Genomic DNA, 17048 nt, shown 5'->3' with positions numbered 1-17048 from the left:
ATGTTACATCATCAAAAAATCATCTCTTGTGTGTCCCCCCCCCCCCCTCGTTTGTCGAGACGATAAGTTCACAAAGCACGAATGAAGAAGATTTGATCTGAAAATACTTTATTAAGAAAATAGTTGTTTACAAAAACACAACAGTCTAAACATCTGAAACTATCGTGGGTTTCATTAATCTGGATTTTCTGCCATGTTTCTTATTTCCTGCAGCAACTCCGAGAAGGTCGGCCGACCCAGAGGCTTCTACAGAAGAAGAAGAAGAAGAAGAAGAAGAAGAAGAAGAAGAAGAAGAAGAAGAAGAAGAAGAAGAAGAAGAAGAAGACATGATGTTGTGGTTAACACGAGTTTTGTGGAACATCTGAATGTGTTAAGTTGATGGTTTGAAGATGAGGACCCTGGTTCTTCTGACCTCGTGCCAGCAGCGGTACATGATGGCGTACAGCGGCTGCAGGGCTCGGTGAGGCCGGTACAGACGGATCCCTCTGGTGATGTCATGGACCACCTCCGAGTTGGAGCGGTTCTCAAACGGCGTGCAGCCCCCGGAGTAGATCTCCCACATCAACACACCTGCACACAGACACGGTTACTACACACTGTGTGTTGCTGCTGTGAAGACCAAGTGTGTGTTTCCTCACCGAAGGACCAGACGTCCGACTTGCTGCTGTACTTGTTGTAGTGCAGAACCTCAGGAGGAGACCACTTCACTGGGAACTTCGAACCACTGGAGCTGGTGTACTGGTTGTCCAGAACGTACCTGGAAACAAAAACCCCACGGTGCTGAGGAACTGATGTTAAAGAACAGTGAAGAGAGTAGATATCTGGAACTCATAACTCATAACACATCTGATGTTCTACTTCCTGTGTTGATTTAACCATGGGGGGGTCAAATGGGTTAATTATTGACTTTCACAATTCATTCCATTGTAATGTTCTGAAAGAGCAAGGCTCGCTGTTTCTACCAGTACCTGTGCTAGGCCAGGCCAGGCCAGGCCAGGCCAGGCCAGGCCAAGCTAAGCAGATGCTGGCTCTGGCTTCGTGAAAAAGGTTTCAATAAGAAAGTCGTAATTTTGAAGCTGTAATTTTACGAGAAGAACTCGAGGTAACAGTTGTGATGTTGTGAGAGTGAGTGAAACGCACCGGGTCATTCCAAAGTCGCTGACCTTCACCACGTTGTGTTCGTTGACCAGACAGTTCCTGGCCGCCTGCGTGAGAAGACCACAACCAGAAGGACACACACGTTCAGTTGTGTTTCCTGTTAAAGTCTTAAATATCAAATCTGTAGAGCGTAGGATTAGTGGTGAACCAGGTCTCTGTGGATGAAGCTCTGCGCCTCCAGGTATTCCATCCCCTCACACACGTCCTGACACATGGACACCAGCCACGCCTCCTTCAGGGCCCCGCCCCTCTGCCGCAGGAAGTTCAGCAGGCAGCCGTTCTCCATGAACTCGGCTACGATCAGCAGGGGGCGCTGCTGCAGGCAAACTCCGTACAGCTGCACCAGCTTAGGATGGCAAAGTCTCCTGAGACACACACACACACACACAGACACACACGTTCACCTCCTGTTTCCACCAGAAGGAGGTTTCCTGCCCTCGCTCCCTCGTCTCCTCCTTCCTTACATCATGACCTTGGCCTCCTCGATGAAGTCCTCCTCCAGCATGGCGCCCTCTCTGATGGCCTTGATGGCCACTTTGTGCTGCGCCCTCCACTTGCCCAGCCTCACCAGACCGAACTGGCCGCTGCCCAGCTCCTTCATGAAGGTCAGCTCGCCGGGGTCGATCTCCCACTTCTCTGAGAGGGGAACAGATCAGGTGGGGCTGCAGCACCCTCTACTGGTGAGGGGCTGGCAATGCAATAACTACTCAAGCTGCCGACACACAACAAACAACTAAACAGAAAAACACAATAAATCACTACAACTATGAAATAAAGTAAAATAATAACTAAACTGCTTAAACTACATTTACATAGAATTTAATACATTTTGAAATAAACTTGGAGACGTAACAATATAAATGAACAAGTAAAGTAAATATATTTGTTTCTTTACCTGAGCTGAATCCTGATGTGGCAGGTACACAACATCCCATCGGCCCCACAGCATAACGCAACCTCGTCACCAGACCTGCACACACACACACACACACACATCAGGTGAAGCGTGACTTGTGTGTCTGCAGCAGAATTCACGTGTGTGTACCTGCTGCGTTGTGTTCATGGTATTGAATGACTTCAGGGATGGAGCTGAACGTGTGTTTCTCAGCCAGGAAGAACTGGGACATGTCGCTGATTTTGATCTGGTAATGTCTGATATCTCCTCCAGCACTGCAGACACACACACACACACAAACACACACACACACACACACACACACACACACACACAGTGTGTCAGTGTACAGGTTTATAGTTTGTTTATGGAACCTTCAGATGCAGAGACCCACCTGATTGTTTTTGTGTAAACGGAGACGATGTAGGTGCCTTTCTGACTCGACTCCCTCACGACAAACCCCCCCTCTTTGTTCTGGAAACACAAACACACACATCAGGGACAAATAACTGATATTTCTTTGATTTCCAGGTTTTTATCACATACAACAAAAACAAAGGTTTATCAGAGAAGCAGGAGATTGTGGATCAGGGACATGAAGACGAGTGTGAACCTCTTGTCTCAGCAGCTGCTCCGCCTCTGTCCTGGTGATGTTCTTGCAGTACCACCTCCAGAGAGAACATATACAAATAAATATAATAAGAATAATAACTGTAATATTAATACAAATTATAGTTATTGTCTAATGATCAGTACGAATATGACAGTTTGGAAAATTTCAATAAAGAATCAATTTGAATAACACATTTAAATCAAAGTTAATAAATAGTTGCTACAGTTTCCCTAAAAGATAAAAGAAAATAATAAATTGATATAAAACTTACGTATTTGCCTCGATTTGGTTTTTCTCTGTCACATAGTTACTGGGGATGAAACCTTTATTCCTGACAGAAGCACAGGGAAACCATTAATTATCTTTATTATTATTCTACAACACAAACTCTTCAAATTTTACACTATTATACTATTTTAATGTTTTGTTTTGGAGTAACTGCCTTTTTCAAAATGTTAATGTCAGATATTGACACTAGTAATAAATGATCCTCTATTATTAAATTTGACGTTACAGCAGCAAAGCAAAATTAAGGAACATCTGTAAAAACTACAAAATATCTGAACCCATTCATGAGACCAATTAATAAAATAACGTGAAAGTTGTGTAGAATAATTATTTATTGGTTCTTACCCGTGTTTGTCCTGCGCTCGCCACCACAGCTGGTCCTGTTTGTGAAGGATGAGGTACTCGTCTCCCTGTGGACGCAACACATCACATGACATGACATCACACAACATCACACAACATCACACTGACATCTCTACGACTCTGTGTGTAGCTAAGACCGCACATTGTAAATAAAGATGGACGACATGAGGACACTCTCATTCTAGCTTTTATGTTGAATGTCCCTCTTGTTGCAGGTGAACTTGTTGACTTGTTTGTGTGTCAGTGTTTGTACCTGTTTGAGTGTGAGGTCCGTGTCCTCCTTGGCCTTGAAGTCGTACATGGCGACGACCATCAGCAGCCCCTCGCCTTCACCTTCCTCTTCATCGGGCGGAGGAAGAGGAAGCTTCCTCCTCGACCTGTCGACCTGAGAGAGAAAAGAAAATGGTGACGTCTTTGTTCAGCTGCTGTTCTCTGAAAACGAGCTCACGTACCCGACAGGCGCGTCCCGGGAACCGTCTGCTCTGGAAACACAGCGAGGGGCTTCCCTCCAGATCCATGCGGGTGCTGATCTCCCTGAGTCAATCAATCAATCAGTCAATCAATCAGTGAGTCAATCAATCAATCAATCAATCAATCAATCAGTAAATCAATAAATAAATAAATCAGTCAATCAGTCAGTCAGTCAGTCAATCAATCAATCAATAAATCAGTAAATAAATAAATAGATAAATAAATAAATCAGTCAATCAGTCAGTCAGTCAATCAATCATCAATCAGTCAGTCAGTCAGTCAATCAATCAATCAATAAATCAGTAAATAAATAAATAGATAAATAAATAAATAAATAAATAAATAAATAAATCAGTCAGTCAGTCAATCAATCATCAATCAGTCAGTCAATCAATCAATCAATCAATCAGTCAATCTATCAATCAGTCAATCAATCAATCAATCATCACAATATTCATGGTTTTACCTGCAGCTGTTAAATAAATGAATATCTTTCCTTTTTGTCGGGTTATTATATTTTGAAGGGACGTTACACAGGAAGTCTTCACGTTTCCTGTTTTATTTTGAACAAAGTTGTGTTGATGCAGGAGTTGTTACCTGGTCCGAACTTCACAGCAGCAGCAGAAGAGCGAGTGGATGGAGTCATCTGGAGGAGGAGGAGGAGGAGGAGGAGGAGGAGGAGGAGGAGGAGGAGGAGGAGGAGGAGGAGGAGGAGGAGGAGGATCAAGGTTAAATGACATCATAATGAATTGCCATTATTACAATATTAGCATCGTGGAGGTTGTGAGGTTGTGATGTTGTGAGGTTGTGAGGTTGTGAGGTTGTGAGGTTGTAATGTATCTGGGTAGTGACACAAAGAATCAGATTGTAAATACAAGCAGATAAATCTGGTTTTATTCATCCTGTTTTTTTTCCGAAAATATAACAATATAAAAGTCACAATAATGTAAAAAAGTTGTAATTTTGCAATAATAACTTCTTGTTGTGAAATAAATAATTAGAACTGCTGCAGATCTCGTCTGAGTTGATCTTTGTCTTTGTGAGCGGTTTGAGGAGGAGGTCTTTGTCAGGAAACACACTTCCTGTCTAAACAACTGTGTGTGTTTGTGTGTCTGTGTGTGTGTGCAGAGCTGACAGCAGCATCTGCCTGTTGTATTTCTCTGGTTGTGGGTTAAGACAGAAACACACACACACACACTTGTGTCAGTGTCAGGTCTGTGGACAGGAAGCTGAGTCACACATGATTCTCCAGTCTGCTGATTATCAACTTGATATTCATGTTCCTGTAGGGAGCAGCCTCTGACCTGTCCTGTAGCGCCACCATGAGGCTAGGTTGTGAACTTTTCAGGGAAACAACTCTGTTCTTCTTCTTAGTCAAATAAAACAAATCGGGTCTCATTTCATCAAGCTCAGTCCTACTTGTGTTTATCTCTTATTAGTAGAATTGGACAAAAAGGATTCCCTCAATGTTCAGATCTCAGATCAGCACAGATTCCAGAATGTGTATTTCATTTGATTACAGGAGCTAGCAGCCAACAATTAGCCTGTTAGCATCCGGATATCAGCTGAAAGTTGCAGGTTTGAAATAAACCACAGATTGTTTATCCATTAGCCGCCCTGTTAACTGCTAACTGCTAACTGTTACCGTCTATGATCAGAATGTGAAATTAAAGATCTATTCTGCTGCTCAACTTTCACCGTTTCACAAAGTTTCCTTCTTCTCAGATCCGTAGATTTGTTGGTTGGTCGCTGTTTCCTGCTGCTGCACCCCCCCCCCGGGTTCACGGTGCTTGTCCCGCAGATATGAAAAGATGCTTACTTGAATGAATCATCTTCTCCTCCTCTTCCTCCTCTTCCTCCTCTTCTACTTCCTCCTCAGCGGCAGCTCCAGTCTTTCACGTCGACGGGACAATGGAGGTGGAGGTGGAGAGAGAGAGAGAGAGAGAGAGAAGGCAGGTGGAGGAAGTGAAGAAGGTAAAGAACAGAAGATAAAACAACAAAAGAGCCAGAAGAAGAAGTTCTCAATCACAGTGGATAAAGTTTAAAAAAACTAATATGTCATATCCACAGTTTCAAAAGAGAATTGAAGATAGAGAGATCGACAGGAAGTGACAATGACGTGAATGAAACCACAAAGCATCCGTCTCTATCAACATAAACGCACACAAACACACACACACCCTCACACACACGTTTGTACTTCTGTCCTAGTGAGAACATAACACATTGTGTAGCTCGTCACTCGATCTTCATCTAAAACACGAAGCTTCTAACAGCTCATTAAGGAAAGAGAAGAGGAACCAATCAACATCTGACAAGACGTCCACTCACACGCGGCCGGCCAATCAGGAGTCAGGGTCAGCTGTCAATCATCACGTCTCAGCCTGTTTTCATATCATCAATAACTGATTCAAACCAAACTGATCACAAACCCGTGAGGAAACATCAGAGAGGAGATCTGAACCATCTTCACAAACATGTATCATCTACCATCAACCAGCACATAGGGCTGCAGGGGGCGCTGTGGATCTCCCTCTCTCTCTCTCTCTCTTTCTCTCTCGCTCTCTCTCTCTCTCTCTCTCTACTGGTGCACGAGGAAGTGTGTGAGTGTGTATGTGTGTGTGTGTGTGTGTGTGTGCGTGTAGGTGGGCTGTGCGTCCACCTCCCTCTCGTCATTTCCTGAATCCTGCTCCGACACGAGCGAACACTAATGACTTGAAAAGTGGGAAATGAAACGTTAAGGTAAGAGACACACTTGAGACATTGTGAGTCTGTGTGTGTGTGTGTGTGTTTGTGTGAGTCTGTGTGTGTTTGTGTAAATCTGTGTGTGTGTCGTTACGCAAACTCCGCAGCTTTGACACATTCCGTAGAACGAGTCTGACTTCATGGCAAGAAAGAGATAAGTGGAACAGAGACCTTCTGTTGCTTTAAATATCTGTGACACACACACACACACACACACACACACACACACTGTAGTTATCTATAGGAAGAATTGTGTGGTTATGTTTTTTATCATGGTACTGAGACACCTGCCAACAGGTGGATTTAAAGTGACAGGAGTTAAGTCATGGGTGGAGCTCAGTGACTGTATATAAAGATGATCAGTGACTGTATATACAGATGATCAGTGACTGTATATAAAGATGATCAGTGACTGTATATAAAGATGATCAGGGAATGTATATAAAGAGAATCAGTGACTTCATATACAGATGATCAGTGACTGTATATAAAATTATCAGTGACTGTATATAAAGAGGATCAGTGACTGTATATACAGATGACCAGTGACTGTATATACAGATGTTCAGTGTCTGTATATAAAGATGATCAGGGAATGTATATAAAGAGAATCAGTGACTTCATATACAGATGATCAGTGACTGTATATAACGAGGACCAGTGACTGTATATACAGATGATCAGTGACTGTATATAAAGATGATCAGGGAATGTATATAAAGAGAATCAGTGACTTCATATACAGATGATCAGTGACTGTATATACAGATGATCAGTGACTGTATATAAAATTATCAGTGACTGTATATAAAGAGGATCAGTGACTGTATATACAGATGACCAGTGACTGTATATACAGATGATCAGTGACTGTATATAAAGATGATCAGGGAATGTATATAAAGAGAATCAGTGACTTCATATACAGATGATCAGTGACTGTATATACAGATGATCAGTGACTGTATATAAAGATGATCAGTGACTGTATATAAAGAGGATCAGTGGCTGTATATAAAGAGAATCAGTGACTTTATATACAGATGATCAGTGACTGTATATAACGAGGACCAGTGACTGTATATAAAGATGATCAGGGAATGTATATAAAGAGAATCAGTGACTTCATATACAGATGATCAGTGACTGTATATAACGAGGACCAGTGACTGTATATACAGATGATCAGTGACTGTATATAAAGATGATCAGGGAATGTATATAAAGAGAATCAGTGACTTCATATACAGATGATCAGTGACTGTATATACAGATGATCAGTGACTGTATATAAAATTATCAGTGACTGTATATAAAGAGGATCAGTGACTGTATATACAGATGACCAGTGACTGTATATACAGATGATCAGTGACTGTATATAAAGATGATCAGGGAATGTATATAAAGAGAATCAGTGACTTCATATACAGATGATCAGTGACTGTATATACAGATGATCAGTGACTGTATATAAAGATGATCAGTGACTGTATATAAAGAGGATCAGTGGCTGTATATAAAGAGAATCAGTGACTTTATATACAGATGATCAGTGACTGTATATAACGAGGACCAGTGACTGTATATAAAGATGATCAGGGAATGTATATAAAGAGAATCAGTGACTTCATATACAGATGATCAGTGACTGTATATACAGATGATCAGTGACTGTATATAAAGAGAATCAGTGACTGTATATACAGATGATCACTGACTGTATATAAAGACAGTAATGTTTATAATATAAATTAGCATTATAAGCGTGTTCAGTTCATATAGTGAAAACACAAGTGAGCAGTTTCTTTCCTTGATATTTTTTTTAATATAAAGTTGAACGTCTTTCCTCAGATAAGCCCCACCCCTCTGACAACATCCACCAATGGGCTGAGGGTGTGGGCGGGGCCAACATGAGTTCTAAGATGCTATTGGAGGAGACGCTGATCAAGCGGTCTCAGCAGAAGAAGAGGACCTCGCCTCTGAACTACAAGGAGAGACTGTTCGTCCTGTCCAGGAACCGACTGACCTACTACGAGGGGAAAGCTCAGGTCTCTGGATTCATGTTGACATTCACTTCCTGTTCAGGTGGTAAAATGTGGTTCTTCTTCTTAAAGGAATAGCACAACGTGCTGGAAAATGTACTAACTTGACGAAACCACAATACCGCACTTGTCAAATTAATTTGTAAAACAATGAGTAGATTAGCTTATGTTAGCATGAATACAGTTAGCGTAGATCTGTGCAGATGTCACTACTCCTGGTAATAATCTGTAATTAACCAATGAAATGTCTTATTTTGAAAGTCTGCTCTTAATAAAGACAGAGAATAAAATCTGACGTTTCTGTCGACAGAAGAAGTTCAGAAGAGGCTCGATCGAGCTGAGTCGGGTCCGATGTGTGGAGATCGTCAAGAACGGAGGGAGAATCATTCCCTGTCAGAACAAATACCCATTTCAGGTATCACATATTTGAATTATTATATATTATATAATATATCAATTCTGCTGATTCACAGAGACCATGTGATGAATTCAAGAACTGTGATTGGTCCTGAGTTTTCCTCGCACTTTGTTCAGAGTGAATCAAGACAGAGGTTCTGATCAATATCTTCCAGGGGGACATCTTTATTATCACGAGAGCCAAAGGACTGAATCTGGACCAGCGAGTGTTTAATGAATACTGATTCTCACAAATGTCCAGGGAACGATTTGTTGCATGCGGTGACTAGCTTAGCTTAGCACAAAGAGTGGAAACAGGGGGACACAGCTAGCCTGGCGGGTTATTGCTGACTCTGTTTTCACAGGGATCCGAACTCGACTCAGTCACTGGTTTGAGTCTCTGCAGCTTTATAGACCAGGTTAAATGACTGGTTAATACTGAAATCTGCAGGGTCAAGAATAAATGAACCTTGACTATAAATCAATGAAACATTATAACTGAAATAGAAGCATTTTAAAAAGGAAAGTGTTCAACATGTTAATTGTTCTTATATTTAAATGTGTGTGTTTTTGTCTAGGTGGTGTATGACACCAACACACTTTATGTGTTCGCTCCGAGTCACGACAGCAGAAGCACCTGGGTCCAGAGCCTGAAGGAGGGTCAGACTCTTTCTTCTCTCATGTTCTCATGTTCTCATGTAGATCACACGTCTGTCCAGAGTCTGAGCTGCAGCAAACATCTTTCACATTTCAAACCACAGATCTGAAACTGGTTTTCACACAGCCCTGTGGTTTCCGCTGGCATCTACCCGGTGGACATGAGGCTTTTAAGATGTGACTCTAAACTCGGTCATACATGATGCCCCTTATATTGGTTGTTAATCACCTTTTTAATGCTACTTACAATCTTAAATTTAATAAATCGAAATATAATCTACTGTAAGAGTTCAATGCTTCGCTCGCTTCAGGGACATTTCAACAACTGGGACTTGAACCTGGTCAACTTAAGAACTAAAAACCAGTTTTGTTCAGTCTTTTATTACGGGGGGGGGGTAGGGTGAGGGTTAGGTGGGGGGGTTGAGGTCTGTGGTCCACCCAGAGTGGAGCTGCAAGATGTTATCAGAGCAGGGCGTCCCAGTCTGTCTTCAAGGGCCTCGAGAGGACACATCTATCCTGAGACACCTCGAATAGCACGTTCTCCACCGTGCACGTCTCCATCTTAGATCAACATAATCCTCCACCGTGCACCTCTCATCTTAGATCAACACAATCCTCCACCGTGCACCTCTCCATCTTAGATCAACACAATCCTCCCCCGTGCACCTCTCCATCTTAGATCAACACAATCCTCCACTGTGCACCTCTCCATCTTAGATCAACACAATCCTCCCCCGTGCACCTCTCCATCTTAGATCAACACAATCCTCCACCGTGCACCGTCCATCTTAGATCAACACAATCCTCCACCGTGCACCTCTCCATCTTAGATCAACACAATCCTCCACCGTGCACCTCTCCATCTTAGATCAACACAATCCTCCACCGTGCACCTCTCCATCTTAGATCAACACAATCCTCCCCCGTGCACCTCTCCATCTTAGATCAACACAATCCTCCACTGTGCACCTCTCCATCTTAGATCAACACAATCCTCCCCCGTGCACCTCTCCATCCTAGATCAACACAATCCTCCACCGTGCACCTCTCATCTTAGATCAACACAATCCTCCACCGTGCACCTCTCCATCTTAGATCAACACAATCCTCCCCCGTGCACCTCTCCATCTTAGATCAACACAATCCTCCACCGTGCACCTCTCCATCTTAGATCAACACAATCCTCCCCCGTGCACGTCTCCATCTTAGATCAACACAATCCTCCACCGTGCACCTCTCCATCTTAGATCAACACAGTCCTCCACTGTGCACCTCTCCATCTTAGATCAACACAATCCTCCCCCGTGCACCTCTCCATCTTAGATCAACACAATCCTCCACCGTGCACCTCTCATCTTAGATCAACACAATCCTCCACCGTGCACCTCTCATCTTAGATCAACACAATCCTCCACCGTGCACCTCTCCATCTTAGATCAACACAATCCTCCACCGTGCACGTCTCCATCTTAGATCAACACAATCCTCCACCGTGCACGTCTCCATCTTAGATCAACACAATCCTCCCCCGTGCACCTCTCCATCTTAGATCAACACAAACCTCCCCCGTGCACCTCTCCATCTTAGATCAACACAAACCTCCCCCGTGCACCTCTCCATTTTAGATCAACACAATCCTCCACCGTGCACGTCTCCATCTTAGATCAACACAATCCTCCCCCGTGCACCTCTCCATCTTAGATCAACACAATCCTCCCCCGTGCACCTCTCCATCTTAGATCAACACAAACCTCCCCCGTGCACCTCTCCATTTTAGATCAACACAATCCTCCACCGTGCACCTCTCCATCTTAGATCAACACAATCCTCCCCCGTGCACCTCTCCATCTTAGATCAACACAAACCTCCCCCGTGCACCTCTCCATCTTAGATCAACACAATCCTCCACCGTGCACGTCTCCATCTTAGATCAACACAATCCTCCCCCGTGCACCTCTCCATCTTAGATCAACACAATCCTCCCCCGTGCACCTCTCCATCTTAGATCAACACAAACCTCCCCCGTGCACCTCTCCATTTTAGATCAACACAATCCTCCACCGTGCACGTCTCCATCTTAGATCAACACAATCCTCCACCGTGCACCTCTCCATCTTAGATCAACACAATCCTCCACCGTGCACGTCTCCATCTTAGATCAACACAATCCTCCCCCGTGCACCTCTCCATCTTAGATCAACACAAACCTCCACCTCTGAAAACTGGGACCTATTGACATTGATGAGCATCATTAACAGAAACGACCTGATATCATCCATCCTGGAGTCGCACACAACTAACACAAAACATCATTATTATCATAGACAGTTCTAAAAGTGTTTCCTCTTGTCACATGTGCTAGACCTGGACATATTACAGATGTTGTTCATGTGCATCTGTTCGAAATAAACGTGTGTGTGTGTTTGTGTGTGTGTGTCTGTGTGTGTTTGTGTGTGCAGAAATAAAAGACAACCCAGAGGTCTTGACCAAGTTTCACCCCCAGTTCTGGCAGGAGGGGGCGTGGCTCTGTTGTCGTCAGGCAGAGAAACAGGCCCCGGGCTGCGAGGAGTACAATCTGTTTGGAGACAGTAAGAAACTCATGTGTTTTCCTGTAGTTGTGAGGACCCTGACACACAGTGTTAGAGACCATCCTGCAGCCATCAGCACGACAGTCCCACTTCTCCTTCAAGGATATTTCTTGAAGCGTAGAATCTGAAACACGTGATTCAACAAGAAAAACTCATGATCAGCAAAATGAACACGAGGTCAAAGGTCACAGTCGCACAGTGGGACACCAACAGGAAATGATGAAACTTTGTTTCTGTTCCTGTTTTCTAGTTTCCAGAAAACCTTTACCCCCCATTCCTGGACAGGAACGGAAAGATGGGAGGGTAAGCACACACACGCACAAACACGCACACACACGCACAAACACACATACACACACACACACACACACACAAATACACACACACATCCTCACACACACACACACATCCTCACACACACACACCATTATGATAAATATAACTATCAACACGGAATCGAACAGTGGCCCCTCCTCTTTCCCAGCAGCAGCCTCCCCGACCCCCGACCCCTGTCGGTGGTGATGATAACGAGGATGAGGATGATGAGGACGAGGATGAGGAGGATGAGGAAGAGGTGGTCGTGGCTCTGTACGACTTCCCTGCCACCGAACCACATGACCTGAGTCTGGTCAAAGAAGGCGAGTACGTCATCCTGGAGAAGAGCGACGTGAACTGGTACAGAGCACGAAACCAGTTTGGGTGAGTGTGTTCTCCTCCGGCAGCGTAATGAGCCACAATAACCGTGTGACCCCATGTACGAGGGTTTGAAACTGAGAGGAGCGGCTGATCAGAGACGTGACAACACTGTGTGTGTGTGTGTGTGTGTGTGTGTGTGTGTGTGTGTGTGTGTGTGTGTGTGTGTGTGTGTGTGTGTGTGTGTGTGTGTGTGTGTGTGTGTGCGTGTGCGTGTGTGTCTCACAGGGAAGAAGGCTACATCCCCAGTAACTACGTCACAGTGAAAGAATCAGGGAACCTGGTGCAGTTTGTGTGAGTCACTGTCTTCAGATGGTTTGAGGTTCGAGAGCTGATCTGATGTCAGAGGATCTTTAGAGACATGTTGTAAACAAGATGTTTGTGTTTGTTCCAGTTGGTTCAGTAAACAAGTCAACAGGAACAAGGCTGAGGAGCTGCTGAGGAAGGAGGTCAGTCTGTCTGTCTGTGTGTGTCTGTCTGTGTGACTTTAAGCCTTGGTCTAAGTCTCTGTGTCGCCCCCTGCAGGACAAAGAAGGAGCCTTCATGGTGAGAGACTCCAGCACCGAGGGAACCTTCACCGTGTCCCTGCTCACCAAGTCCACCGCAGGGTACCGCCATGTTCCCTAAAGACACCAAGCTGTGAAACATCCAACATCGTGGTCCTGGTTCTAACGCGGTGTGTGTGTGTGTGTGTGTGTGTGTGTGTGTGTGTGTGTGTGTGTGTGTGTGTGTGTGTGTGTGTGTGTGTGTGTGTGTGTGTGTGTGTGTGTGTGTGTGTGTGTGTGTGTGTGTGTGTGTGTGTGTGTGTGTGTGTGTGTGTGTGTGTGTGTGTGTGTGTGTGTGTGCAGGGAGGGAAGGGCGGTGATAAAACATTACCACATCAAGGAGACGCAGGATTCACCTCCTCAGTTTTACTTGGCAGAGAAACACTTGTTCAGCTCCATCCCTGAACTGATCGAGTACCACAAACACAACGCAGCAGGTAAACAACACAACAACTGGAAGTAAACAACAAGCTCCATCTAGATGCTGGACGTCTCGGTGGACACGTGGGCATGTGGGGGGAAAGTGACTCAATGGAAGTTGATCTCTAAAAGTCAATGTTACAAAGTTTAAATCTGGAAGTGGACATAAACCTTGAAAGTTTGTATTTTTTCATTTACTCTTGAATCTGATCCCGGGTCAGGTCATGTGCTTCATGGAAACAGACCAGTAGCTTCAGGGGGAACTCCCTTCAGGTGGAGCTCGATATCGGAGCTTTAAGGTGTCTTCATCCTTTCGTCCTCTGTCTCAGGTCTCGTAGCACGGTTGAGGTATCCTGTGGGAAGACAGGACCGATCTGCTCCGTCCACGGCCGGCTTCAGCTACGGTGAGTCAGACAGCTGCGTCTTCTAAACAAAGACTGAGGACAGCGCAGGTCTTCACTGTCCTCTCTCGCCCCCTCTCAGAGAAGTGGGAGATCGACCCCGGCGAGCTGACCTTCATGAAGGAGCTGGGCAGCGGCCAGTTCGGTCTGGTGAGGCTGGGCAAGTGGAGGGCGCAGCACAAAGTGGCAATCAAGGCCATCAGAGAGGGCGCCATGCTGGAGGAGGACTTCATCGAGGAGGCCAAGGTCATGATGTAAGGAAGGAGGAGACGAGGGAGCACAATAAACAAGGGGAATGAAAAAGTGGAAGACGTGATTGTCCACAACTTGTTGGTCTTTCCAGGAGACTGTCCCACCCCAAACTGGTGCAGCTGTACGGGGTGTGCAGTCAGCAGACACCCATCTACATCGTCAGTGAGTTCATGGAGCAGGGCTGTCTCCTCAACGTCCTCCGCCAGCGGCAGGGCAGCTTCAGCCTGGCCTCCCTGCTGAGCATCTGCCTGGACGTCAGCGAGGGCATGGAGCACCTGGAGGCCAACGGCTTCCTCCACCGAGATCTGGTAACATCAGTGTGTTCTCATGGTTCCACCAAAACAACCTGGAACTCAGATCATCACTGTTATTTCTATATGTTGAGGAACCAGCAGTTCTCACGATGAGCAGCAGCTCCGATCAGGACGAGATGATGTGATGCTTTCAGCTGGAGAAGGCTTTTGTGTCCTTTCTCAAGTTGTGTTGCAGCAGTTAGTCAAGTGAGGGACAGACTTTTCCTCAGGTGACAATGTCTCCATGTCACCTCTGCTCATTTGATCCACTTCTCCTGTGGAGAACCTTCAACCTGCTGCTTTTCCTTTCCAGGTCGCTGATCCATTTATCGTTCTCCAGACACGAGGCAATGAGCCCAGAGAAGCTTAGATATGATTCTTCATATTCTTTATTTCTTCTGCTCCCTCCCTCTCCTCTGCAGGCGGCCAGGAACTGTCTGGTGAACGACGCTCTGGTGGTGAAGGTGTCTGACTTCGGCATGGCCAGGTTCGATTCCTACACGTTCACAGTCCGTCCTTTTCCATTTGGATCTAACGCACACGACTGATTTACCAGTGTGCTGTGTTGAAGGTACGTGTTGGACAACCAGTACACCAGCTCGTCAGGGGCCAAGTTCCCAGTGAAGTGGTCTCCTCCTGAGGTCTTCAACTTCTGCAGATACAGCAGCAGGTCGGACGTCTGGTCCTTCGGTGAGGACTAGCTGATCTGGACCAATCCCCATCAAGTAAAATCAGTGAAGACTGTGAGAGCAGCAGGTTGTTGGTTCTGAACGATTGTGTGTTTGTGTTGCCAGGTGTGTTGATGTGGGAGGTCTTCACCGAGGGGCGTGTTCCGTTTGAACGGCATCAGAACCACGAGGTGGTTACCTTGGTAACCCGCGGTCACCGCCTATACAGACCAAAAATGGCCACGCCCACCATCTATGACATCATGCAGCTCTGCTGGCGCCAGGTGAGAACCAAGACAAACTGTTAGAGCGCCCCCTGCTGGTGGTAAGCTTTCCTTCTTGATCCACACTGTTAAATAAAAACAGCTTCATGTGAGCTGATCCCAGTGCTGCAGGAGAACTGCTGTTCTTCATCCGTTCACACGTTTTAAAACACGACGTGACACAGGAAGTAAACACGACGTGACACAGGAAGTAAACACGACGTGACACAGGAAGTAAACACGACGTGACACAGGAAGTAAACAGGAAGTGATCATGTTGGTTTGTCTTCTTCCTGCAGAGCGCCGAGGAGCGTCCGCTGTTCTCTCAGCTCTACACGATGATCTCTGACGCTCTGGAAGCCGACGTCCCTCGAGCAACCTGACTCGTCCATCAGCTGCTCCATGGTCCTGTCTCTGAACATCTCACAGCTCTGAACATCTCCACCACCTGACTCGTCCATCAGCTGCTCCATGGTCCTGTCTCTGAACATCTCACAGCTCTGAACATCTCCACCACCTGACTCGTCCATCAGCTGCTCCATGGTCCCGTCTCTGAACATCTCACAGCTCTGAACATCTCCAACACCTGACTCGTCCATCAGCTGCTCCATGGTCCCGTCTCTGAACATCTCACAGCTCTGAACATCTCCACCACCTGACTCGTCCATCAGCTGCTCCATGGTCCTTTCTCTGAACATCTCACAGCTCTGAACATCTCCACCACCTGACTCGTCCATCAGCTGCTCCATGGTCCTTTCTCTGAACATCTCACAGCTCTGAACATCTCCAACACCTGACTCGTCCATCAGCTGCTCCATGGTCCCGTCTCTGAACATCTCACAGCTCTGAACATCTCCACCACCTGACTCGTCCATCAGCTGCTCCATGGTCCTTTCTCTGAACATCTCACAGCTCTGAACATCTCCACCACCTGACTCGTCCATCAGCTGCTCCATGGTCCCGTCTCTGAACATCTCACAGCTCTGAACATCTCCACCAGCTGACTCGTCCATCAGCTGGTCTATGGTCCTGTCTCTGAACATCTGAACATCTCCACTGAGGTTCATGAAGGAAACTGCTGCTCTGCTGAGACGTGAACTTCACACCTGCTCTGAAGCAGGAAACCTGTCGACCTCGTGGTTTCCTCTGATCCTGTTGAAGACTAAAGAAGATCAGTTTGAACTGACTCAGGAAACAGACTTCTACTGTATCATCTGTTTTCATTCACATCCTGTAAATTCATATTCAAATACAAGAGAGGAAATAAATGAAGTCTCGCAGCTTCCATATCATG

General features: G+C 45.4%; 2 protein-coding genes across 4 annotated transcripts; one reads left to right on the top strand and one right to left on the bottom strand.

The window, feature by feature from the left end:
- Positions 1-87: 87 nt before the first annotated feature.
- txk (TXK tyrosine kinase) lies at positions 88-6283 on the bottom strand. Its single transcript, XM_062384163.1, has 16 exons — positions 5608-6283; positions 4386-4434; positions 3770-3851; positions 3571-3702; positions 3300-3364; positions 2938-2997; positions 2667-2721; positions 2448-2527; positions 2204-2328; positions 2054-2128; positions 1623-1794; positions 1307-1523; positions 1141-1205; positions 639-757; positions 413-570; positions 88-246 (listed from the first exon to the last, which is right to left on the bottom strand). Exons 1-16 carry the CDS (start codon positions 5618-5620, stop codon positions 175-177), a joined length of 1539 nt encoding a protein of 512 aa, XP_062240147.1. The 5' UTR covers positions 5621-6283; the 3' UTR covers positions 88-174.
- A 103-nt stretch (positions 6284-6386) lies between these two features.
- On the top strand, positions 6387-17041 carry tec (tec protein tyrosine kinase). 3 transcript variants are annotated; one of them, XM_062384162.1, is made up of 18 exons: positions 6387-6530; positions 8388-8584; positions 8892-8993; positions 9553-9634; positions 12091-12219; positions 12470-12522; positions 12704-12918; positions 13141-13206; positions 13307-13361; positions 13438-13520; positions 13761-13894; positions 14207-14281; positions 14361-14532; positions 14622-14838; positions 15246-15310; positions 15395-15513; positions 15618-15775; positions 16054-17041. In XM_062384162.1, exons 2-18 carry the CDS (start codon positions 8447-8449, stop codon positions 16135-16137), a joined length of 1947 nt encoding a protein of 648 aa, XP_062240146.1. In that variant the 5' UTR covers positions 6387-6530; positions 8388-8446; the 3' UTR covers positions 16138-17041. The 3 variants fall into 3 exon arrangements, with proteins under 3 accessions (XP_062240146.1, XP_062240145.1, XP_062240144.1); XM_062384161.1 differs by having other exon boundaries at positions 8889-8993; positions 12707-12918; XM_062384160.1 differs by having other exon boundaries at positions 8889-8993.
- Positions 17042-17048: the final 7 nt, after the last annotated feature.

The sequence above is a fragment of the Platichthys flesus genome, chromosome 24 (genome assembly GCF_949316205.1).
Source record: "Platichthys flesus chromosome 24, fPlaFle2.1, whole genome shotgun sequence".
Classification (NCBI taxonomy): Eukaryota; Metazoa; Chordata; class Actinopteri; order Pleuronectiformes; family Pleuronectidae; genus Platichthys; species Platichthys flesus.
This window is presented reverse-complemented; position numbering and strand designations above follow the sequence as displayed.